This window comes from Lepisma saccharinum, chromosome 1, assembly GCF_977018435.1.
Source record: "Lepisma saccharinum chromosome 1, izLepSacc3.1, whole genome shotgun sequence".
Taxonomy (NCBI): domain Eukaryota; kingdom Metazoa; phylum Arthropoda; class Insecta; order Zygentoma; family Lepismatidae; genus Lepisma; species Lepisma saccharinum.
Window position 1 is genome coordinate 84,539,033 of NC_139229.1, and position 26,032 is coordinate 84,565,064.

Genomic DNA, 26,032 nt, shown 5'->3' on the forward strand with positions numbered 1-26,032 from the left:
TATGCTCAGGAACATGCATTTAAATTACGAGAAACTTCACGATTGTCTACCATCGCACTTTCTATTATTGTCGCAGAATACATAAATTCAAGTACGAGTATGAGCCTTGTATTTGCAACACAAGCTTAAACCTAATTCACATTTATTTCACTGTATTAACATGCATGAAAGATTGTGATTAGAATGTAAGGCTGGGGTATGGCTGTGCATGGGTAAACACTTCCTTGAAATAATTGTGTCCATCAGAGACAAAGCGAAAGGAAATGGAACAAGATGCGACAATAGATTAGAAAAGATAAAGAGGAAAACAAGAAAAGGAAAGGGAAAAGAAGCAAAAGGAAAATCGGGAGTGTAAGATAGAGGGGGATACATACGTCTTACATACACATATATACTACAGAGCATTCCGTGACATTTGCTACGAGACTTGGCGGCAAGCGGTCCATCGCTTACCGCCGGGTCGCTTGCCGCTGACTCTCGTAGCGAATGTCACGGAATGCTCTGTATATATGGTCTTACATTTATACTGCCCACTCTAATCTATCAATAAGGAGTTTCTGCCCACCCGGTCGAAAATTTCTGGCGCCGCCCCTGCTTGTCCTCCTTTTTACCATTTATGATAAATCAAATATAAAATATCGTATTGTATATATATATTTTTCTTTAAAAAATATTTGTACAAAACAAAATGCACAGCCATTCAGAAACACCCCTTGTACACTGGGAATCTAAGGAAACGCCCCCCTTACGATTATGCAACCCTGAATTTTATATCATCTAGTTTTTCCAGGAAGAGCAGCTCGCGAGAAACGTAGTGTTTCCAACTCTTGAATCTAGCCACAGATTCACGCGACCGGGTGGAGATCTTGCTTTCCTCTTGATTTGATTTCAAAGGACAACAAGTTTATTTTGAGAATGTCTCTGGTAATAATAACAATTGTTATTAACATTTATGCTTGAGTTTTTTTATTATTCTTTTACCACTTCCGAACGAATATGTGAAGAAAGGAGGTATCACGGATTTCGTTATCGCTCGGATACTTGACACCTCCCATGAGAGAGTCCTGCAGACGAAAAGATAGCATTATGACTAATTCTGTTATCTATTAAAAAAAAAGCCCCTTCCGATAGCCTAAAGTCGCCTTGTAATCAAGCGGTCCTAGATACAATTCCCACTGGTGGCCCACCACTCTAGATCATAAGTTCCGTTTCCATTAATGTATCTGTGCATAAATTGAAATAAAAAAAATTCTTAAAAATTTACGTGTGCTCGGAACAACCCTTGAAAGGCAAAAGTAAAATGACGTGGAAGTTGTGATTGGTTTTTACATCACTCGCGCTAATGCGGACCACCGAACTCCATTGTTGCAGTTATTCTTTTCGAGATCTTTTTCTCGTTGGTCCTGCCACCATAGGTAAGTCCAAAGAGAAGATTCTGACCCCCATAACCACCTACACATTTTTTTTTTGTTTTGCAATAACGCTTTCGGCATTTTTTCTTCAGAGTTATTCTTTTTGCTTTTAAATGCTTGGCGACATCTGTTTTGGAAAAAGTTCCACGAAGTTTGCTTTAAGTGCAAATGCATCTGGACATACAGTGTGGAGTGGGAATCGAACAACAAATATGAGCTTCCGTCGTGAATCGAACCAGCGCTCCTTTGATTATGTTTTCTTTCCACGTTTATTAAAATTTGCTTCCTTCAGCCTACTTCCGATTGTGGTATATTTCAATTCGTATTGGTTCTTTTTTCCGTTCTTTTTTCATTTGCATTGTTCGAGCCGTTATAACTATCTCTCTTAATCTGGTTATTCAAATACTTTTTATACTTTTTTTCCTTTTCTTTTCCCTTCGCACTCATTACAGATTCGGTGTCGCGCTTTTCCATATTTTCAGTAATTTTATTCTCCTCTGTATAATTCCTTTGACTATTTTTAATTTGCCCTTAGTCCGAATCAAGAAAATATGTTAGGAAATATTTCCCGTGTAGATCTTATTGTATGGCGGTGTATAATTGATGCCCGCTATTTCTTGTGATAAGGGTTTTGAAAGTGCAAGGGTCTCATTCATTAACCATGGTGGGAAGGGAGGGGGTCGAAGGGGTGCCAGAAACCTTCCAGACGGAATATGCTTGAAACGAAAAGTAGGTGCAGCTTTTGACCGTACTCTTCCATCAGCAGGCGGGGTGCTGAGAGGGTGTAGCAAGGGGGGGGGGGGAGGGTGTGGCAAGCAACATTACCACAGCGAGTCGCTGTAAATGATTTCATCGTCTGTGCTGGGTGAAACCGGTTCTTGGTGCTCCTATACTTTTCCAATACATTTCTGCCAGCCTTTTTAGCCAAGCGAGGTCATATGTTCCAGATTCGAACACTGGTCAGGCATGAATGTATCACTGAGTTTGTCCCGTCACAATTTTATAAATTGATAATTCGCCCGTATTATCGCGATTAACTCAAGAGGAAGAAGAGTGATGTAAAATAACCGAAATAGAAATTCATGCATTCGTGACTGGTGCTAGTGTAACGACGAAGTTAACTCTTTATAAATGATGAAATATGTAGCCCTTGCGCTCAAATACACTTATACCTTGAAAAAAAAAATCCAACTCATTGCTGATCTCTTACTACATTTGGAATACAGCCAAGAGCAATGTAAAGCAATGCAATTACATTGTGAATGTTTCACATCCTATAGTCTTTCTTTTTCTCGTAGCGGGGGCGGGGGTTCATTCATTTCAAATATCTAGGAAATTATTTAGCAGCAATCCGCGATATACTTAAATATCATAAAATGCTGCGTAGCCAGGGTTCTTGGGTTCTAGCCTCTGATAATTATGAGTTTTTCTTTTTCGTTGTTTTTTCAATCTTCATCAATTTCCCTGGAGCATCATCATTCATCCTCTGTCGCCAGTGGCTATATGTAAAGGTTGACATAAAATGAGTAAGAGTGGAAAAGAAAACAGAAGGATCTGCTTTTCTCATAGCTCGCCAAACATGCACATTTCCGTATTTTATGCTTTCAGCGCTATCATTATTCTTGGCAGGCAATGGAATTGAAGCAACTCTCACAACTAACGTAAACTACATGCCACTCAGGCATGACAATTCTCGCGGGCAAAGTGAATTTTTTGTATTAGCACATGGTAGCGCAATAACTATCTTCTGGTCTCCTAGATTTAAATCCGAACTTTTTATTCCAGTTTAGTGATTGACTCACAATTTCGCCATTGAAGGTTTGGGTTGTATTTGGGTTATACGTATTGTGTTTTTGGTGTGCTAGGAAAAAGCAATCCCAAAGGTTCTCACTGAACAGAAAATTGTGTGCTTTCTCTCTCTCTCTTCCAACTCCGTCCCTATCTCTCACCCCACGTCCCCACTATTTAGGTAAACTGTTGTTAGAAACATATTTTCTGAAGAATATCCACATTGAAAATAATATTCCCCAATTGTTTTGATAGGACATTTCTATTGCTCCGAACGAATTATCTCCGTGAGAGGACTAGGGCCTCCCCGATGGCGCAGTCGTAGAGTCATCACCTTTTAATCAAGGGGTCCCGGGTTGGATACCCGGTAGAGGCACATAGTGGTTCGGAACCCACTATAAACTGTAGGTCCAGTCCCAATTAGCCTTTCTGTGCACAAAGTGAACTTAAAAAACAACAATTCAATTCAATTCAATTGAATAATCTTATCCATATTTTTAAATCTGCATGCACCTGCTTAATTTAATAGATTATACATTTATATTCATTGCAGGCAGAAATGTGAGAGAAAACGATGCATTTTTTTGAAGGGATGCATGAGTCAATAATAATGTATATTTTACGGTTTATACTCTATTATATTGCATTGATTCAATAGTATCCTTATTTTCTAAAGCAAGCGTGAGTTTCTTTGTACACACCACGCAGGCCCTGCTTGATGTAAATCTCCCATGCAGTAACGTTACGGTTGCCTTTGGCACCACGCTTTGGCTTTAATTTGAGCCCCGGTGGGTGCTTCGTTCGAGATCCTGCAGCAGTTTTACTCGTATCTATGCCTTGAGCATGTCACTTGCAACGGAAGCTATAAAATGAACCTTTCTGCATCGGAATGGGCGTGAAACTCTACATGCACCAATGATAAGGTGTGGACGATTCATGCGTCAGACGTTGGATTCGGTGTTACGAGGAAGAAGGTGACCAAGGAATGAAGTCAAGTCCCAACAAAGGCCGGCCGAGGAAGACAACCAGGGAAGAAGATGCAGGCATCATTGAGATGAGCGAGGGCAATCCCTTTATGGCTGCAACGAAGATTCGCCAAGAGTTGAAATTGGAGTGCCATGCTGCAACAGGTCGACACCGTCGAGCGGCAAAGAATGAAGCAATGACGCATTTCCATCACGAAGCACGGATCAGTTTTGCTTTACAATATTTACCAGCTCCTGAAGAAATTTGGCAGAACGTAATTTTGAGCGACGAGAAAGTATTTTCGTCTGACGAAAATGGTCAGGTTTATGTTTGAAGGCGAAAGAACACTCGCTACGGCTACGAGAACATTTCTACCCATCCTAGGAGCGGCAGGATATCCGTGGCGGTGTGGGGATGGATTGGTGGAAGTGTGTTCGAGAATAAATTCACAGGAATACGTCGCAGTGCTGGAAACCCACATGCTTCCCAGCGTGCGAGAGAGACACCCTGAAGATGAGATTCCTCACGTGACTTTCGATCAAGACAACAGCAGCGTCCATACATCGAAAGCGACCACCACCTGGTTTAATCAGCAGCCAGGAATTTCAAGAGTAGATTGGCCAGCGAAGTCTTTCAATCGAAAACATTTGGGCGTAGATGGTGAGAGTGGGAACCTAGACAGCAGAGAACAAAGAAAGCTCTACTGGCTCACGTGTTTGATGTCTGGAAGAGTTTAAGGAGAAGACCAAACATCTGCTCGTGGAATCCTTGCCTCGTCGACTAGATGCAGTGCTTGACTCCAACGGCAGGTGGACACAGTATTGAAACCCAGCACGGTTTAACCGGTCCTTTTCTACATTCCAGAACAAAACTAATTACACACATCTCCGTATGCAACTTAACTTTCCAATTCTTTCTTATTGATACCTTGGGGTGCTCATGGTTACTTTTTCGCACACCTGAACCATTATATTATATTCTATAATATTAATATTCACATTAGTGAACAGATTTGATTCACATGAAATTCAAATGCACAGCACACATGCATCCATTCCTAACACTTAACTGTTAGTTACATTACACCTATCACCTTGTCACAGTTCTAAATCAAGGGTGGGGCATTATGTCGCAGACTGTGATGAAAATTTGACTGAGTAAACAGGGCCCAAGTTGAATTACGTCATCAATTAGCCATTGCTGTTATACAAATAGTAATTTGTAGATTGTAAGGGGAATTGTTACGGGTAATAAGTAATTTTGGAGTGGGGGGGGGCCTTAAATTGATAGGGAAATTATGGTGGGCGATTAATGAAGTTAGTGGGATTTTCAGGTAGCGGGATTGATAATTATTTTGGGGGGCAGGGAATCCCAAGTCTTGTGTATTACTATTACGTCTTAGATTGCTTATTTGGAGAGAGCAATATCAACAGGAAGTTTAAAATTGGCATGGAAATTTTGTTGTGAAGTTTGAGTATTAAATTTGAGGTGGAGGGGAGGGGAATGAAGTTTTGATAAAGTGTTACGTCTTAGATTGTGAAGGGATTTCTGACGATTAAGAAATTGACAAAGATCCGGGAGGGACTCGAACCCGGAAAATTCGGTGTCTGGATCGTTAATCCACCACTAACAGCGCTTGGCCACAGAGCCGGTTCTCTTTGGTGACCAAGCGCGTTAAGTGGCCCACTTCCGATCCCAAGAAATTTCCGCGTTCGAGCCACGGCTTCAGTATTGGTATCATGGTATCAATTTAATCTAATCGTCACTCATCCTCATTAGCCGAAAGTGGCAGAAGAGCGACTTATAATAACAAAAGATACAAAAACAACTTTAACACTCTAGTAATTTCTGATCAATAGATGCGTATTAGCTTTGATTGTTGACTCTTTAAGTGCCTCCCCGATGGCCCAGTGGTAGCGTCGTCACCTTGTAATCAAGTGGGTCCCGGGTTCGATTCCTGGTGGAGGCACACAGTGGTTCGGATTTCACTTTAAACTGTAGGTCCTGTATTATATTGATACAATATCTTCAGGAAAATAAAGCGTAAAATTGAATTCTGCCTCTGAGTGAGTCCATGATATTGTTTATGTTTGAAGGTAATATATTAAACATGACTATCAGCATAACCGAACGCATATAATCAGATGATTTATTAGTGTTACCAGGCTAAAGGTGGGGAGTGCGGCCTCTTGCCTCTTTCATTACGGAATTCCACATGTAAAAATTAATCAGCTCTTATTGCGAGTAACCATTATAGGCTTAGACCAAATTCTGGCGTTTATATTTCAATTCACTTCCTCAACAAATCCTTTCTCGATTGACTAGATTTTAAGCGGAGCGTCATTCAGTTGTCTGTGAGTTATCTTTTTGCAGAAGCAACAGCAGCTCGCTCGCACCCACGGTGCCCCGCCCACTCGACGAGGCACGTTGTCTGTGCAGTGTAGAACAGTGACAGTGTTGCCTCTCTATTCGATCTTTGTATTCTCCTTTACCTGCCACTACACACACATTTCAGACAATTCTTCCCATACAACAAATGGAAAAGCAATCAGGCAACTGTTAAATGGCTCTTTTCTAGATTTTGTATTAACACTTTCCATGGTCAAGATATGTTAACTTGGGCCTCCCCGATGACGCAGTGGTAGCGTCGATGCCTTGTGATCAAGGAGTCCCGGGTTCGATACCCGGTGGAGGCACATAGTGGTTCGGATCCCACTTTAAACTGTAGGCCCAGTCCCGATTAGCCTTATTGTGCATAAAGTGGACTTAAAACATCAAATCAATCCAATATGTTAACTTGGTTCTGTTTCGTATTCCCACAATTTGGGTATTTTAACATTTTAATTTTCATCCGTTTCATGTTTGTATGAAAGAATATGGTGGGAAAATACACTACTTGAGACAATATCACTAATAATAATTGGCCGCCGCTGTGCCCGAGCGTGGTAAGCCGTCGGCTTTTGATCTCGCTGCCGAAATTCTCGGGTCGAGTCCCGGCCTGGGTATGATTGTTTATGAGTGTTCCTTCATGAATTTTATCATACACTAATCCTCATCGTTGCGATTAACCAAAAGTAAAGTAAAAAAAGAAAGATAATAATAATAGTAATAATAATAATATGGATCTAGCCCCCCATGGTTTCTTTATGACTGTCCTTTTATTAATTTCATCGAGTCATCATTCATCCTCATTGTTGAGATTAGCCGATAAATCTTAGAGAAGCTGCGAAAAATAAGATGTAAAATAATAACATAATTTTCTCCGCAGAAGGAAAAATAAATACTCCAGAAAACATGCAATACAGGAAAAGAGTGTCCTGTAATGTGAGTCTGTAAACCAAATGTAACTCACGAATGAGGAAGTTTACGTGAAGGTTTCATCTTCTACGAAGCAATACAGGCTTGGATGGGGCAGTGGTAGCGTCGTCGCCTTGTAATCAAGGGGTTCCGGTGGAGGCACAAAGGGGTTCGGATCCCACTTTAAACTGTAGGTCAAGTCCCGATTAGTCATACCGTGCATTGTGGACTTAAAACACCAAATCAACAACCAACCAACCAATACAGGGTTGGAAACACTACAGTTATAGGTTTGGAAACACTGCTCCTTTCGGGAACTACTCTACCAGGCGAAACTAGATGATATAAAATTCCGGGTTGCATAACCGTCAGGGAGGGCATTTCTTTCGAATTCCTGTGTACATATGCATGAACTGTAAGCATACTGGTAAACATTATGCGTGCCTTGTTTTTTGTCAGTGATTATTTGGAAACAGTAAATTTCTTGTTTGCAGTGTCACATTCACATCAATGCCAAAATAAGTGACTTGCAATATTTACATATTATTTAATTGCCATGGCAGAGCAATTTAAGTTATGCATGGTGTACATTTCGTGAAATGTTCTCTTTTGTTGAGGAAAATTGTTATAGCAAACACACGTTCATTTCCACCTTTAGGCCTCTTTTAAAATGACATTTTAATATAATTAAATTTATCAAACTTCAAACAGATTACCCTAACCTAAAACAGTAGTTTTTATTTATATATTTATGATCTTGTATTGGCAGTCGGCAGGCTTGTATTTAAATCTAACTTACGGAATTACAATGTAACTGTTAATCTTAATACATAACAATTTCGGTGTGCGGATGTAAATACCTAACTAACATTCATTTCTTAAACATATATTTATGTGTTACACATTACTTTATTTATTGCTGTTCCTGAGATTTCATACAAAAAAAGCCCAAAAGAAATGTTTCGGAAGAACGCGTTTATGCACTGTCCACGCAGAACCAATCAAAACGTTGCATTTCTTGTGCCCATTATAATAAAGCTATTATAAATCTATTTGTATCATCTGTATCCATATATCTATCTGGGCTTAGTTTACTCCAACGGGGAACTGAAATTCAATGTATATGACGTTCTGGTGTAAATTTCAGGTACCAGAACAGGGTGGCTACTCACTGGGAAGTCCTTAAATTCCGGGAATTATGCATGAATTATTGGCTCTGGGAATTATGAGTGAATTCTTCTTGAATATTTCTTCGTAGACGTCAAAAATTACGACTTTTATTAATCCAAATCCTATTCACATTTATGCAAATAAAAATTATTTTCATAGAATTGTGTTGCTCGCTTCGCTCGCATTTCCTCCTTTTCTTAGTCTTATCAAGTTTATAACCATAGCTGGGGGAGGGGGGGGGAGAGTTGGCCCTGGGCATCGAACTATCTGAATGGAAAAAAATGTAATATTGATTAATTGATTTGTGGTTTTAAATCCACTTTATGCACAGAAGGCTAATCGGTACTGGACCTACAGTTTAAAGTGTGATCCGAACCAATGTGCCATGTGCCTCCCCCGGGCATCGAACCTGTGTGTGACCCCTTGATCACAAGGCGACGATGTTACCACTACACCATCAGGGAGGCACAAAAGTTGTAAAAAAGAGAATGCATTTGCATCTAGTGAAAATATTATCACCCTATTAAATCAATATTGATTTCAGCCTGCAAAATATTAGATCCAGAATTTTTGTTGCTTACTTCGCTCGCAATTTGGCACTGTTATCTGTAATGCATTGTAAATTACCAGACAGAGAAATAATACTTGCCTTGATGGATTTTGTTTTAAATGCATGGACAATTGTTTCAGGGAAAGGGAGTGTACACATTTCAGAGACAATTTATGTAATTTTTGCTCTTGGTTTATTGTTAGATGGATGAATTGGTTGCGTAATGTATTTAAATAATACGTATATGTTGTATAAAATATGTATTAAATAAACTTTGAATACCTACACTATTTAGTGTCCACATTGCTCCATGTTGCATATATATGAAACATATATCGTGTATGAAAGTCATTCCTGTTAATGTAATAAATATTTATATTTGGAATGCATTCATCAAGCATTTTCTGTCTTTAAAAAATACGAGTAGTTTGTGCGCTTGTTTTCCATTAGCCTATTAATGTGAAATTGAACATATTGAAAAAATATTCAAATAGTTTGTTCATACACAAATGCTTTAGCACCAACTTCTCACACCTTTTTGCATAATTTACGAGGGTAATAACATCTTTGATACTACTATTACTACTACTACTACTAATAATAATAATAATAACAACAACAATGCCGGCAGGTTTCAATCCCGGCTTTGGCATTGATGTTTGTGACTGTCTATTCATCAAATTCATCATATCATTCATATCGCAAATTAGCCAAACGTGGCACAAGAAGCGAAGTAAAATAAAGCAATTCAATAATAATAATAATAATAATATTAATAATGTTATAATAATATTATTATTAACACTATTATTATTAGTACATTTATCCTGGCACTTTCTCCCTGCCCGCCTGCCCAGACAAAAATTCATGGTTGCGCTTCTGATTGTAAATAGAAACTCGGCACCTTAAATTAAATAATTTAATTATATACGTATACCGTTTAATTGAATTATAATCTTTGTATGTTGGAATCACATAGACCCTTTATATTATTAAGATATTTGTGTGTGGATGTTGAGAGGAGGTAGGTAATACGTAAGGTTGAAATAAAGAAAACATATGCTTGAAAAAGATAGCTGCATGGAAAAAAAATCAGAATTCTCTAAGTTTGTTTGCTTTGTTAGTGTCCTTTGCAGAACAATCTATCTGACAGATGGAAGATTATTGCAAGATATCTTGAAGTTGATAGGTAAATTTGAGTTTGAAATTCTTAAACCAATAACAATTTTTCATAGATTACTATATCCCGTAAGTCCATAACAGTTGGGACTTGTGTTTGTAGATATATATGTGACATGGCAGATGTAAACTCCGCACCTTAAATTATATATTTTAAATAGTATATATACCATTTAATTGAATTGAATTAGAATTTTTGGATACATCGGAATCACACAGACCCTTTATATTGTTAATATATTTGTGTGTATGGGTGACGAGAGGCGGTAATATGTAAGGTTGAAATAGAGAGAACTTCTGCTTGTACCCTTGAATTTTTGGAAAGTTCGCCTTGAAAACCCGGGAATTATGCTTGAGTTTGATCAAGGTCCTAGAATGGCCACTCTGCACTAGCTTTGCAGATCTGGCTAACAGGAGGTAATTATTAATGGTGCATGAAATTCCACTTCCCAATTCGTGTTCCCAGTCTGTCCTTGCTGGAGATCCCTTGCATTAACTAGACTCTGAACCTTTGGAAGAATGTCATATGATTTTTTTGTTGTGTTTTGTGATGCAAAAAACTTGTAATCTATTGAGTGCAGTACTTAACAAATCAAATTTTCCCTGTTTATCTTATTTTTTTCCATAGTAAAGCATAAGATTTAACATATAAATTTGTTTCAGGTTACCCTGATGTAGATGATGGACTTTTAATAGAGCCTACAAGTGCCCCTTTTGAGGGTTTGTAGCCATTTTGAAATTAAATTGCCTTTCCCATGCTTTGTTGCCTTTTCTTTGCAGTTTCCAAGTTTGAGAATGAAAGTCCATGAAATTTTTTACTTTATTTTCACAACAGCTTGTGTTTTTTGCCTCTTCAAATACCCCATTTCCCTCCTTTTTAAAAAGAGAAATCATTGATAGGTATGTTCAAATGAACAATAGCAGAAAACAACTATGAATAGAAAGAAATGATGTGTAAAGCTATTGAATTTAATAAGAATTTGCATCGAGAACGTTATGTAGCCAACATTAGCAATAAGCTTACACCCATTCCTCCAGATTTTATTGTTCAATTTTAAATTTCATTAATATTATTTTTTTGTTTGCAATAACCGCATGGAGTGTGCTGTATAATTATATTAGATATATCCTGAATCTAGTTTTTCTTAGAAGCTTGTTTAGTCATGGTATTATTTATAGTCTTCAAGAGCAGACAGTTGCTATTTTTTTTCCTTCCACACTGTCAGTGCAATAACCATTACAGTGAGTTTTGACCTGACAACTGGAGACATGGTTGTGTGCACTACTAACAACAATAATAATTGTAACATTCTGTGGTTTTGTTAATTACCCGGAATGATTCAGTCTAATTTATATCTTACTCTTGGAATAGAACATAAAATTTCGGAAAGTCTTGATTAGAACAAGATTTTGGGTTTATAATCTATGTCAGTGGTTCCCAAAGTGTGCGCCGTGGTTGGCTTACCACAAAATGTTCCATTATTTTCACTGGAATGATATGATTGTTCCAAATATGTGCTTATTTAGTACTTTTTTACATGTAAAATGTTTCTGAATTTGAAATATGGATATTTTTTAACTAAGGCAAGCAACCTAAACATACTAACTGAGCGTTGCAAGTGTTAGATAGGCGCACATTCTGACTTAGATGCTGTGGAAAAATCTTGAAAAGCTAAGGGTGCTTCGAAACGAAAAAGTTTGGGAACCTCTGATCTATGTGATAATTCTTTTACAATAGATTTTTTCCAAATTTAACTTGAATGTATTATATTTGTGTACATTTTACAACATTTTAATAAAACTTAGGTTATAAATACGTGAAAACATGTAAGTTACATAAATGCAAGTGTTTCCTTTCCTCTATTACAGATGACCCTCAATTCTCCGATCTAGTTAAGCAAGCAGAGTTGGCCATTGAAGCCTCTGTTTATCCCGAGAGGATCTACCAAGGCTCCAGTGGAAGCTATTTTGTGAAGAGTCCTGCAGGGGTGAGTTCCTTGTCATTTTTCTTCTCTAAATCTTAAAAACAACACAGCATACAATAGCAGGGTGTCTACTAGAGTGGTGCAATGGTCATTTTTTGCTCGAGCGGCAAATAGTTCGCACGGGCAACGTTAGATGGCATACAGAATTAGTAGGTCTCAAGTTCGAGCGAAAAATGCTCGAACGAGCGGAATGCACTCGAACTCTCGAACCCTATTAGTACAGGTATTTCCGTCATTTGTGTATGGTAGTGGGTCCTCAAATATGGATCGTGAAGTAAAGGACGATGTGAAATTGATAAATAAGTCAACGTAGTCATCATCTCCATGTTAAAATGCAGTTTTGTATATGTTACCGAGATATGTGAAAATGAAATAGATGATTATGGGCTGAAACTACCTGGCCTGACATTTTATGTTTCTACAATTATTGTCACATTAAAGTGTTATTAAATAGAAAGTTATAACTGCATTTTATTATTTCGCAGAATATAATTATCCTTTTCGGTAAGTGAACAATGATGTACACATACTTGTTGCACTGTGATATGATATTTGTAATTGCTTAGGCAGCTCTGTCAGCATATGTATCCATTTTACGTTACGGTCTGTAGATATTGCATACTTTTGTATGTATTGTATTTGAGTCTTACATAGTTATATATGGAATTGTGATTTAGAATTGTAATTGCATGGAGTGATTTCCCTCTATGTATGGGTTTCAGGTTGACAGTGCTGCTTATTAGGATCTGAAATATGGGACGTTGCCAACCATTCCACTACGAGTGTGAAACACTCGAGTGTGGGAGACTCGAATGAGTTTGAGTGAGAGAACGTGGTCCTATGCAGTACTGTAGTGTCTGGAAATCCTGAAAAAGTCAGGGATTTTTTTTTATGGAAATGTCTGGGAAATTTACCTTGTTTCTGGAAAAATCAACATGTTTTGTAGTAGTACACTAAAAGTAGGTCCTCCTCCGTGACCGTGCGGTCTAAGGTGCTGTGCTTTGGTCTCCGACTACGGGACGGCGTGGGTTCGAGTCTGCCTGGGTTCTCAGCCTTCGTATAGGGCCGGTGGCAACCCACCGTCGTCAGGGAATTGGGGAGCTATGAGTGAGTGGCGTAACTCGGTGTTGGAAATCTTCTACAACGGCTGAGGGTTCGACGTGCTGACCCCACGTCACCCCATCTCCACATCTCTAGGTAGGATTGTGGGAGGGAGACTGGCAGTCGGGAGGGCTGTCGAGCCACAGATTATTATATTATTATTACTCTAAAAGTAGGTTTTTGAACAAAGGAAAACGAGGACAAGCGAGAAATTTTAAATTTGTTGTGGACGAATTATACTTCATTTTGATATACTGAGTATTACTGGTTGTTACAGTATAACTTGCATATTAAATACTCTATGGGTAATGTTTTGAACTATTTTCACAGAAATTTACTACAGTAAGTGACTATTGTAGTTTACCACATTCTTGTTGCAATTTCTGGGTTGTGCTTGTTAGATATTAGAATTAACGGACTTCACTTTTACTAATATTATCTATTATTTATGCTAACATTGTTATGATTTTTATATAAAGATAATTCTTTGTTTACTATTAGTCAATACATGGCAAATAATGCAACAGTCTATTACGGTTCAGTTTACTTTATTCTTATTGCTTTGAAGTTGGTTAAGTGGGATTCTAAGTGTGGTGCTTAGTTAAAATGAAGTGACCTACTTACAAATGGGAGTAAACACGTGAATTGCCTCAGAAAATTGTGGTTCTTGGTCTGGAAAACCTAGAAAAGTTAGGGAATTTTATTTTTATGAAGTGGTAGACACACTGAATATAGAGTAGGGATGGCCAGATCCGGATCCTGGCGGATCCGAAATCCGGATCCGGTTGGTTCCGGATCCCAAGGATCCGGATCCTAAAATTTTTCGGATCTGGATCTGTGGATCCGGAATTTTCAGATCCGGATCCGGTACTTTCGGATCCGGATCCGTTTTGCCATCCCACCTGCGCTTCTTTGGAAAGTAAGAATGTGTTTATAACATATTGTTACCTGCTAATATACATATCTATATATATAATATACATACATACACACACACACACACATATATATAGTGTGTGTGCACGCGTACGTGATTTGTAATTAATTAATACACTTACAAGGAAGGTCTAAGTCTCTCCCTCAGATTTCCATGAAACTTGGCAGGTGTATAGATGGGCCCAAAGGAAAAATACGTGTTTTAGCTAAAAAAAAACAACCTGTTTTAAGGGGCAAAACCCCCCTCAAAGGTCAAGATGAAGACAAATTGACGCGGTGATCTGACCCCTGTGTGCCACTCCGATTTCCATGAAATTGGCAGGTGTATGGAGGGGCCCAAAGGAAGAAGTACGTGTTTTTGTGTTTTAAGGTTCAACCCCCCCCCCAAATATCAAGATGAGGAGAAATTGAAGTGGGGATCTGACCCCGAAACCACGTAAATATTGCATAGGGCCTCTCTATACACCTGCCAAATTTCATGTAAATCGGAGGGGGGCACAGGGGTCAGATGATCCCTACGTCAATTTGTTCTCATATTGACATTTGAGGCGGGTTTTGCCACCTAAAACAGTTTTTTAGCCGAAACAAAAAAAACACGTATTTCTTCCTTTGGGCCCCTCTATACATCTGCGAAGTTTCATGAAAATCGAAGGGGGACACAGGGGTCAGATCATAACTTCAATTTGTCCTCATCTTGACATTTGAGGGGATTTTGCACCCTAAAACAGTTTTTAGCTGAAACAGAAAAACACGTATTACTTCCTTTGGGCCCCTCTATAAATCTGCCAAGTTTCATGGAAATCGGAGGGGGACACAGGGGTCAAATGCCCACTTAAATGTGTCCTCATCTTGACATTTGGGGGTGGGGGTTGCCCCCTAAAAAATTTTTGTAGCCGAAACAAAGAAACATGTATTTCTTCCTTTGGGCCCATTTATACACACACCTGCCAAGTTTCATGGAAATCGGAGGGGGAGACAAGGTTCAGATCCCCACTTCAATTTGTCCTCATCTTGGCATTTCAGTGGGTTTTGCCGCGTAAAACAGTTTTTTAGCTGAAACAAAAAAAGCACGTATTTCTTCCTTTGGGCCCCACTATACACCTGCCAAGTTTCATGGAAATCGGAGGGGGACACAGAGGCCAAATGCCCACTTAAATTTGTAATCATATTGACATTTGAGGGGGGTTGCCCCCTAAAACAGTTTTTTAGCCGAAACAAAAAAACACGCATTTCTTCCTTTGGGCCCGTTTATACACACACACCTGCCAAGTATCATGGAAATCGGAGGGAGAGACAGGGGTCAGATCCTCACTTCAATTTGTCCTCATCTTGACATTTGAGGGGGTTTTGCCCCCTAAAACCGTTTTTTTAGTTGAAAAAAAAAAAACACGTATTTCTTCCATTGGGCCCCTCTATACGCCTGCCAAGTTTCATGGAAATCGGAGGGGGGCACTTAGATAACCTCCCTTGTTAGTCTTACACTTTGTAATTATACAACACTGCATATATTATAATGTTTTATTTTAATTTTTAAAACTGTAACTGTAGAACAATTGTATAATTTTTGTATAACATTTCTATCTTGTTAAATGTGTTCAAGGTTTCATCCTGTAAGGGAATGTCTCACATTTATGTGTGTTTCCATTTCCAATACATTTGAATGAATACATATTCGTTCAATGGCATTTACAAAATCACCTGTGACATTTTATGTTAAACAAGTAAGATTATTTTTGTGCACGAGTGTGTTAGCCGATGCGCAGCAAAGTATTTTAGGAACAACACTTGAAAAAAATTCTTGTAGGACTAACTAATGAAAAATTTCTTTGTAATCGAAGATCATAATACCTTTTAAGGTGTGGTAATATTATAATGGGATTGAGATACGAAACTTTCGGATCCGGATCAAGATCCGGAACTTTCGGATCCGGATCCGTTTGGCCATCCCTAATATAGAGTGGGCAAGAAACTTCAGATCAGATTGCCATTGTGTGTGTGTGTGTGTGTGTGTGTGTGTGTGTGTGTGTGTGTGTGTTGGGGGGGGGGGGGAGATAAAAACAAAACTTGACATTGTTTGTTGTCAGGTGAAGCAGATCTCAATCTTGGATGATACAGTGTAATCCATTTGTGTTAATACCCAAATTGGGTAGAATATACATTACTTCTATTAAGTACTTACCTCTCATATTATTGTTATGTAGTTGTTTTTATTGTATTGACAAATGGTGTTTTTTTGTCTGCCATCGTAATTACAACAATAGATACAATTGGCATACCTGTAGGAGTAAAAAAGGCAAATGGTGTTGACGTGTCGGCTCTCGGGAACCAGGAACTCCTTCAGGGCCAGAAACTTAAAACATGTATCATGTGAGGACATGTATAACCTGGCCAAGAGAACAAAGTTACAAAGCTTGTAGCCACCAGGCCTCCCCTATGTCATAGTGGTAGCGTTGTTGCCTTGTAATCAAGAGATCCCGGGTTCGATACCCGGTGGAGGCATATAGTGGGTTGGATCTCACTTTAAACTGTAAGTGCAGTCTCGATTAGCCTTACTGTTTATATAAAGTAGACTTAAAACACCAACTCAATCAATCAATTCATAGCCACCAGCAAGATATGCCAAGTAAGGCATTCTTTACTTGCGAAGCAGCGTTTGTTGGTTCCATATGGAAAAGTCTGGACATTCTGCAAGGAAAACGGAAGGAGAGTGACCAACTAAGGGCTCTGATAGGAGGAGGTACAAGGTAATCTGATTGGTGAAAGTTGGGAGCTTGTAAATATAATGTGGGCTGTGGGAATAGAAAAATGTTGCCAGTTATTTAGTCATCCAGATCCCCATACTTCAACATTAAGTTGAAAAGTGAAAACCTTAACAGTAAAAAGAATAAAATATTTGCAGAGGTAAGGGAAGAGGTGGGAGGGAGGTGAGGAAGAGATGAGCTGCCCTGAAGGCAAGTCTGGTGTTTCTGTTGTGTAATAGACCTGTATGCTTGATCTTACTTTTTAGTCTATACACACATGGACGTAGCCCCCCCCCCTGAAAATGAATGTCCACCTAAAAAGTATATATTCACACATAATTTAATATCAGTCAATAATTTATGTTAATTATTACGAGGAACATGATAATTTCAGACTGAAGCAGTGTTTTTTGAGGAGGCATCACTATTATGGGGAAAAATATGCCTCCTTTGGCCTCCCTGGAGCTGACGTCCATGTGTACAAAATGCCCTTCCTATTTAATGTAATATTTGTTGCCTATATGTGCCCAAAGCAAAGTAAGCATTTTTATTAACAAGATTGTTCATGGTGTCTTAATGTTGCTCTCTTTTTTTTTATCTCAGAAAGTTATAGCTGTATTTAAACCAAAGGACGAGGAACCATACGGACGCCTGAATCCCAAATGGACGAAATGGATGCACAAGTTATGCTGCCCATGCTGTTTTGGGCGATCGTGTTTGATACCCAACCAGGGCTACTTGTCAGAGGCTGGAGCGAGTGTAGTGGATCAGAAACTACAACTTAACGTTGTACCCAAAACTAGGGTATGTAAGCAGTTTTCTTCTGGGATATAACTAATCTGAGATATTATTAATTTAAAAATACACACTGACTGAGTGTTGAATGAAGGGCATCTGGAGGAATGAAACTCAAAATAATTTTCATGTTACAGTTGTAAGTGAATTGTCTAAGCACACCACACAGGACACAATTGGCATACAACTTGGGAACAAAATGGTGATTATTGGAATTACATGCTACATCTTTTCCCATAATTCAAGAAATCCGTACGCAAGATGTATTCAAAAACGTTCACTCAGTGCTGTTACTTTCCAGATTGAGTGAAACTATATCACATTGCCAACTACCACAATGGAACACAGCATGGGTAGACAAATGCAGGGTGCCTGGTTGGCATGGCACCTGAAAATTTTTACCTGGTGCCTGAATTTTCAAACTCTGTTCTAAGATATATATTTTTTAATATTTTGAGTTTCCTTTTGGAAATTTCCATTACTTTTTTTAAGTAACATAACATTAGAATAATAGACACATAAATTTGTGCACAGTTGCTAGCTGAATTTTGAAATCTGCAACGATACGGTAGACTGTTTTGCATAGCCCTTTACACTGTTAGCATATATATATATATATATATATATATAGTTCTTTAGGAAGGCCACTCCAGCATAAGAATGAATTACTTTTAATTCAGGCTTGTATTAATTAATAAATTAAGACATTTTAAGGTTACAGTTCGGAATGTGTAGCTTTATCTTAGTTGGTTTCATGGTTTTCTTAGGCCTTATTTGCAACACCCATCAACAAAAATGCTGGTTCTTGAGAAAGAAAGGGCTGGCTCCTGAATTGTTTTTAGTTTTGTCTATCCCTACCACTCAGAGCTACGGTGGTCTAGTAGGTAGGGCATCTAACTGCCATGTGGGAGACCTGGTTTCGATTCCCAGGATGGGTGATCTAAGATCGTAATTTCTCTGGGGCTCACCAGCCTCAAATCTGTGCATACTTGGTTGGGGGAGGTGGGATAAAGGTGGCCAGAGTGTGATGCTGATCACATCACCTCGAAAATTGCCTAGATCGAGAATGTTGGGAGGCCCTACCCCCACATCCCCTAAATGTGCCTTCATGCCTCATGCCTCTGTGCTATATGGAAAGGGTATCAAGGTTGCCATGTCCCATCTCATTGCAATTTTATGATTCTAGAAAATTTGTGATGCTATCTTATATTGATAATGCTTATCAAGGAATCAATATCACTCCTCCTCCAAAAAATTACATACATTCTACGTAGTTCCATTGGAGGTTTGGATGTTTTATTACTATATTATGTTATTGTGGGTATATGTTTGTGTGTTCTGTTATAAACTTTATTTTTTTTTTACAGGTGGTGAAACTTGTAAGTGAAACTTTCAACTACTTGAGAATAGACAGAGAAAAATCTCGGGTGAAACAAGCAGTACAAGAGCGTTTCCCAAATGTCGGCAGACATTTCCATAGAATAGGTTTACCCCCAAAGGTAAGATTGTTTTTTTTTCTTCCTTTTTGTTATTTCGTAGTGTTTGAAAAGTTCTTTAAAAATTAACCAGTTTTTCAACATGTATGTTTATTTGTATGCTCTGGTCTCTCCAAAATTGATCCACAATCTTTGCTTTGTTTTTGATTATGCTATTTCTACAGTTACAATTGATTGATTTGGTTTATTTTGTTTTTCTGCCACTTATGGCTAATTGCAAAGACGAGGATGAGCTGTGATATGAAATTGATGAAGGGACACTCAAAAAGAAGAATCATGCCCAGGCTAGGGTTTTTACCTAGGACCCTTGGTGTTGTAATGCGGTGTGATAACCACTCTGCCCATGGAGGTTGGCACTAGTTACAATAAGTTATGTTTTTTGGGATCTCAATAATTTGCAACTAAGCTTAAAAACAATTTGTAACATTTCAAGTAATAAATAATTAATTAATATTTTCCCATATGTTAATAATTCTCTCTCTCCTCCTCCTCTCTCTCTATCTGTCTCTCTCTCTCTCTCTGTCTCTGTCTCTATTATGATAGTTTGCTTTCATTAACCTCTTGAATCCCAGCCTGTAGATCGAGAGCAGAATCCCACGACCATGCTATGTGGAGAGCATTCAGCACCCAGTGATAGTTCAAACAAATCATCTATCACATTGGTTGCTAATTCCATAATTTTTGTATTCAAATGATTAGATTTGTGATTGTTATTGATTTGGTGTTTTAAGTCCACTTTATGCACAGTAAGGCTAATCGGGACTGGACCTACAGTTTAAAGTGGGATCTGAACCACTATGTGCCTCCACCAGGTATCCAACCTGGGACCCCTTGATTACAGTGACGTGCGGTGACGTCGACACTTGGGGTAGCAGTCAGTGGCGTGCTCAAGGGGGAAGGGGGTTGGTGTGAGTCACACCCCTCCTCTCTTTAGGACCAGTATTCCTTCAAAAAAGAAGAATGTCAATAACTGGAAAAGATTGCAAAATTATGAATGAGTACTAGAAAAAAGTACACGTAACCCCCACCCACATTCGAAAATAAAAAAAACTATTTGATTTGACTCTAAGCCAGAGATCCTGGGTTCGAATCTCGGATTGGCCATTTGTGTTCTTTGTGTGTGTTCCTTCATCTATTTTGTTGTACCAAAGGTGGCGGAAAAGCGAAGTAAAATAAACCAATTTGAGCAATCAATCAATGATTTGATTTCATTTTTGTTACTTAGCGTTGCTTTTTTGTCACATTTGGTTAATTGTGAAGATGATACGATGAAACTGATGAAGGGACGAGCACAGGGAATGCCCATGCCCGGGTCAGGGTTCGAACCCGGAACGCCTGGTGTCGTAGCACGCTGTGATAACCAATCCACCGTGCTTGGTTGATTTGGTGACAGGAAACAAAACACAACACACTTTTTTGTAGTTTCTTCAATGATATTCATTTGACTTTTTGAGTTCTGAGATACATTTTTCATTCCAAATTATTTCATTATTCACTGCAACACATAGGACAAGAATGCGCACTCATCACGGGTTCGAATCCTGGCCTGGATTGTTCATATGAGGTCCCTTCACCAATTTCATCACATCATCACTCAATCCTCATTTTCGCAATAACCAAATGTGGCAGAAAAGCGAAGTAAAATAAACCAAACCAACAACAATATGAACACGCGTTCTCTTGCCCAAATAAATACATCCGTATTTATGACTGTTACAGACCAATATATTAGTATATTTAAATAAAACACAACTAAAACGAGAGTCAGAGAGAGCCTGAGCACATATTTGTAATTTAATCATTATATATTCCATATTTGAAAAAGAAAAAAAAGAAAGAAAGCATAACATTATTGTCTGCACATAACACGTTCCCATTTTATAAATAATAAAACTACATCCCATATTATACATACACACATATTGTACAACGTGTAAAAGGTTGTGTAAATACAGAGAACATAAGTACTGCAGAAAATTTTACCCTGTGTTCTTTAGAGGATTTACAAAAAAATTATGAGAAACCAATCCCCTATCTGTCCTATAGGAGATAGACTGGGGGACCTGAAAGCCTGGGCTTTCAACCATTGCAGCGGGGGACGTGGGGGCAAGGGAAGTAGAGGTAGAAATCTTCCTTTTCCTTGGGCCGGCCGTTTCTACCTGGAAACTGGCCTGGCTGAAGAAGAGCGAGCTAGGGTATCCAGCCTGCTTTGCCCGCGGAGAACACCGATGGACGAGAAGTGCGTGGAAAAGGTGTTGCATATGATCTGTGGTGGCTTTAACAAGACAATAAATATTGTGATTTGAATATAATTCGAGATGTGAGATTGATTGATCTATCTCTGCTAGACTAGCTACTCCTCAGTGCACGTCACTGCTTACAAGTGGACGACGCTGCCACTGCACCATCGGGGAGGCCCTCAAATGATTAGAATTAATATTATTCAGTCCCCCATCAGACACGTAAAGGAGTGTTGAAAAACAAATAAACTGAAGAAGAAACGTGAAAATCCAAACTATATTGAAAAAACTGTCAATATCGGAAGATCCGATTTAGCGTACTCCATGTTGGCTCTCTTGTTAGTCCATGCACACAAATATTTTACAACATGCGAAAAAAATGCTTCAAAACACTTTTCAGGTGTGGACAGTTCTTCAGCCACGACGGAACGGTGAAAATCATAGTCATTTTCAAACTTATAACACGGATTCTCACGTGCATCACTGAAATGATCGTTCACGTATGTCCAATCTCCGACAGACTTTGCCTCGTCTTCCACATCGGATATATCTGAATATTTAGCTTATCTTTAGCACATACCACATTTCATGATATTTATTGAGGGGTGCTCCCTTCGTAAATGATGCATTTGCACAGGTGAGAGGGTAATCAGCAGGGAAGGGATTTATATGTAAATACATATTTATGTATGAAGCTGAAATCAGTTATATTTTGTATTATCCTTGCACATCATGTCACATATTCCATTGTTATTTTACATACTTTACATATATTAGGTTTTGGCTCATATTTTACATATTTGTTATTTTTATATATTATTTCCATATTTCAGAACATTTCTCAACATATACTCCATATTTATGCAATAACTACATGTCCCTGTGTGACTAAAAGTATTGCAAATAACTGACAAATTTGAAATACACTACCATTACTTCTTGCGATATTGAATATAGTTTTAGTCAATATAAATCCATCTTAAAAGACAACAGAAGGAAATTCACGTTCAAACACTTCCAACAAAATTGTTATTCATTTTCTGTTTTAGCATTAATGTCAATGTAACCGTACTGTATTCTACGAGGGCCACTATTTATATTTTGAGCCTTGGCAACACTGATTGAAGTTAGGCGCAATTTGACGTTTGCACGGAATCGTCTGGCATTATTGACCATAACGTACTTCAAATGTTTTGTCAATAGCTTGATTTGTGTTGTTTATGTTGCCTTGGAGATTGCGCGACAACAATAAAATGGAATTAACTCGTGAACATTTTCGTGTGATGATTTTTTACGATTTTTGATGTGGATTATCAAGACAAGAGTGCATCGATCAACTTACTTCCACATTTGGTGATGAAGCCCCATCCTTTGCCACTGTGAAACGCTGGTATAACGAATTTAATCGTGGCCGCCATTCGCTCACCGACGAGATTCGCGAAGGTCGTCCAAAATCAGTTGTTGTTCAAGAAAACATTGATGCTGTGCAAAACCTAATACTGCAAGATCATCATGTGAGATACTGTGAGATTGAGGCAACCATAGGCATTAGTTCCACCAGCATATATAAAAATATTACATGATCATTTAGCTGTGAGAAAGGTATGTTCTCGTTGGATCCCACACAATTTGACAAAATCTCAAGACGACGCTCGCGTCAATTGGTGCAAACAAATGCTCAATAAATACAATCGTGGTGCTTCAAAAGACGTATATAAGATTGTAACAGGTGACGAATCCTGGATATATGCATATGAGCCGGAACGTAAACAGCAGTTGACTGTATGGGTGTTTCAAGATGAACCCAATCCAACAAAAGTTGTTCGCGCTCGAAGCACATCGAAACAAATGGTCGCCTGTTTTTTCGGGAAAACTGGTCATGTGGCAACTGTGCCTTTAGAGGAACGTAGAACGGTCAACTCTGAATGGTACACAACAATTTGTTTGCCAGAGGTCTTCGGTCAAATACGGAAAACAAACAAACGCCGTTGGATCATTCTTCATCAAGACAATGCTAGCTGTCACACATCTCGTCTAACAACCGACTTTATGAACAGTCAAAAAATCGAATTGATGGGTCATCCGCCGTGCAGTCCTGATTTGGCACCCAATGACTTCTTGTTCCCGAATGTCAAGAATAAATTGCGTGGACAACGATTTTCGTCGGCGGAAGATGCCGTTGATGCGTTCGAAAACCATATTATGGAGGTGTCTCAAGAAGATTGGAAAAACTGCTTTGACAAATTGTTCGAACGAATGCAAAAGTGTAATGACCATAAAGGAGAATACTTCGAAAAACAATAAAGCAGTTTTCAATGCCAAATTCCTGTTTTTTCATTGTTAGGCTCAAAATATACATAGTGACCCTCGTATGTAGCTCATGTAGTGTCTTAGATTATTAAAAAGGTAAATTTTTATAATTTTAAGTCCATATTTAACTCCGTATTATGATGAAAATAACTAAATATAGATATACATATTTATCATATTTTTACTACATATAAATCCATTACCTGGTAATCAGTCAAAATCAATCCATGCTAAAGAGCTTGATGAGTGTCTTGAGGCTACTATCCACATTTCACTTCTTGGCTCTGTGGTTAAACTGTGCTGGTGGCTTCAAGTGAGTGCAGTTTCTGTTGGCTGATCAGTATACGCTCATCTGCAGATAACCATGTTTACTCGAACAACCTCCTTCAATTTTGACTTTCACCCCTCCTGATATCTGCTGCGTTTTGTTACCCCAGACTGGAATATTCCAGTAGTAGTTCAGTGGGTTATCATATAGCCAGGTTGAACAATAACCAGTATTTGTTGCAGGCTGCTCATAAGGGCTGTTATATTACAATTTTGATATTTTCCATATAATTCTGAACACACCATCCTACGGTGCTAGGTTCGAATCCTGGCCTGAGCATGGGTGTTCTTTGTGAGTGCCCTTCAACAATTTTATCATATCATCACTATTCATCATCATCATCATCATCACAGTTAGCCAGAAGTGGCAGGAAAGTGATGCTAAATAACAAAAATGAAATGAAGCTATATAGTCACTGTGAGGTCCAAGCCCACCCAATAATTCTTTGTTATTACTACATATTTGTCTTCATGATTTGTGATGGATTTCTTATTGAAGTAAAAAAGAAACGTTTTTAAAAAATAAGTAAGGATGTATTTATTGTTGGTGTGCATTAATGCCATGATATATTGAAGAAAGGAATTAGGAGATTTTTGTAAACTTACAAGTCAAGTGTTTGAGCCCACCCAATGTTTTTCAAAAGTTGGCACCCCTGTTTGTTAACTTGTACATAATTTTTAACGAAACCTTTTTCTTTTAGGTGGGTTCATTCCAGTTGTTTGTGGAAGGGTATAAGGATGCTGATTACTGGTTAAGAAGATTTGAAACTGATCCTCTGCCACAGAATGTCCAGAAGCAGTTCCAGTTGCAGTTTGAGCGTCTGGTTGTTCTGGATTACATTATTCGAAACACCGACAGAGGGAATGACAATTGGCTAATCAAGTATGAGAATCCTAACCTTGAAACAAATCAGAATGAAGGAGAGGAGGTAAATGTATTGAATTTTGTTTTACATCTGTGATTTTGGTATATCTAACATTAATTGTGAATTGAAGCACTTTTAAAACAAATGTGAGGTTTTTTCACTCATTTCAGGAATGTTTTTGTGTTTTATGTGCTATTGTCAAGGGGATAATGTTGACTAAATCTAATCTTTAATATTTTCCTTATTCTAAAAAACACCTTCACCAAATTTTAATATTATGTTGAGCCTCAAGAGGTATCACTGTGGTGCAAATTTAAGATTTTTCCTCTGTCCCCCATTTTGGTAACATAGCAATAAACTTTATTTTTTAAAATTTTTGGAAGCTTGTAGAAAAGAAAGGGTTTAATAATTTTCGGACTTACCTGACCTCGCACAGTAAACATCAGAAATATAGTTAAAGCGTTTTGCCTCCTTCATGGTTATTTTGTGTCCCAAAGATGAGAAATTACAAAATATATCTATCAGGTTCAATGTAGTATAGGATGGAAAGTGCTGATCTGAGAGTAAAATTGGTAATATACAAAAAGAAAGAGCATTTAATTTTGAAGACAATGATTTTTAAATCATTACATTTGGAATTAAAGAACAGAAGTTATTGTGATTTTCATAAAAGTCAGAAAATGCTAAAATTCCCACATGTGACTAATCGAAAATGGTTGCCAGATCCAAATGCAAGCCTGAAAAAATTTCAGTGTCGGTTTTGACCACTTGAAGCGACAAATGAATTCAAAATTGATTGAAATGGTGTGAAATGACCCTATAGGCAGCACTGTCAAGTCTTGAGGAAAGCAAGGGAGATGCTTCTATGGTTTA

General features: G+C 38.3%; 1 protein-coding gene across 4 annotated transcripts in view; it reads left to right on the top strand.

The window, feature by feature from the left end:
* Positions 1-26,032, top strand: part of Pi4KIIalpha (phosphatidylinositol 4-kinase II alpha) — a 76,011-nt gene that overhangs the window by 39,979 nt on the left and 10,000 nt on the right. For 2 of the 4 annotated variants that reach the window (XM_083134069.1, XM_083134077.1), the window contains exons 2-6: positions 11,026-11,082; positions 12,232-12,350; positions 17,729-17,929; positions 19,288-19,419; positions 24,995-25,222. In XM_083134069.1, coding sequence (XP_082990195.1) covers positions 11,026-11,082; positions 12,232-12,350; positions 17,729-17,929; positions 19,288-19,419; positions 24,995-25,222 — 737 coding nt within the window. The remainder of the gene's footprint in view (positions 1-11,025; positions 11,083-12,231; positions 12,351-17,728; positions 17,930-19,287; positions 19,420-24,994; positions 25,223-26,032) is intronic. The other 2 variants (XM_083134087.1, XM_083134095.1) reach the window with 1 other exon arrangement.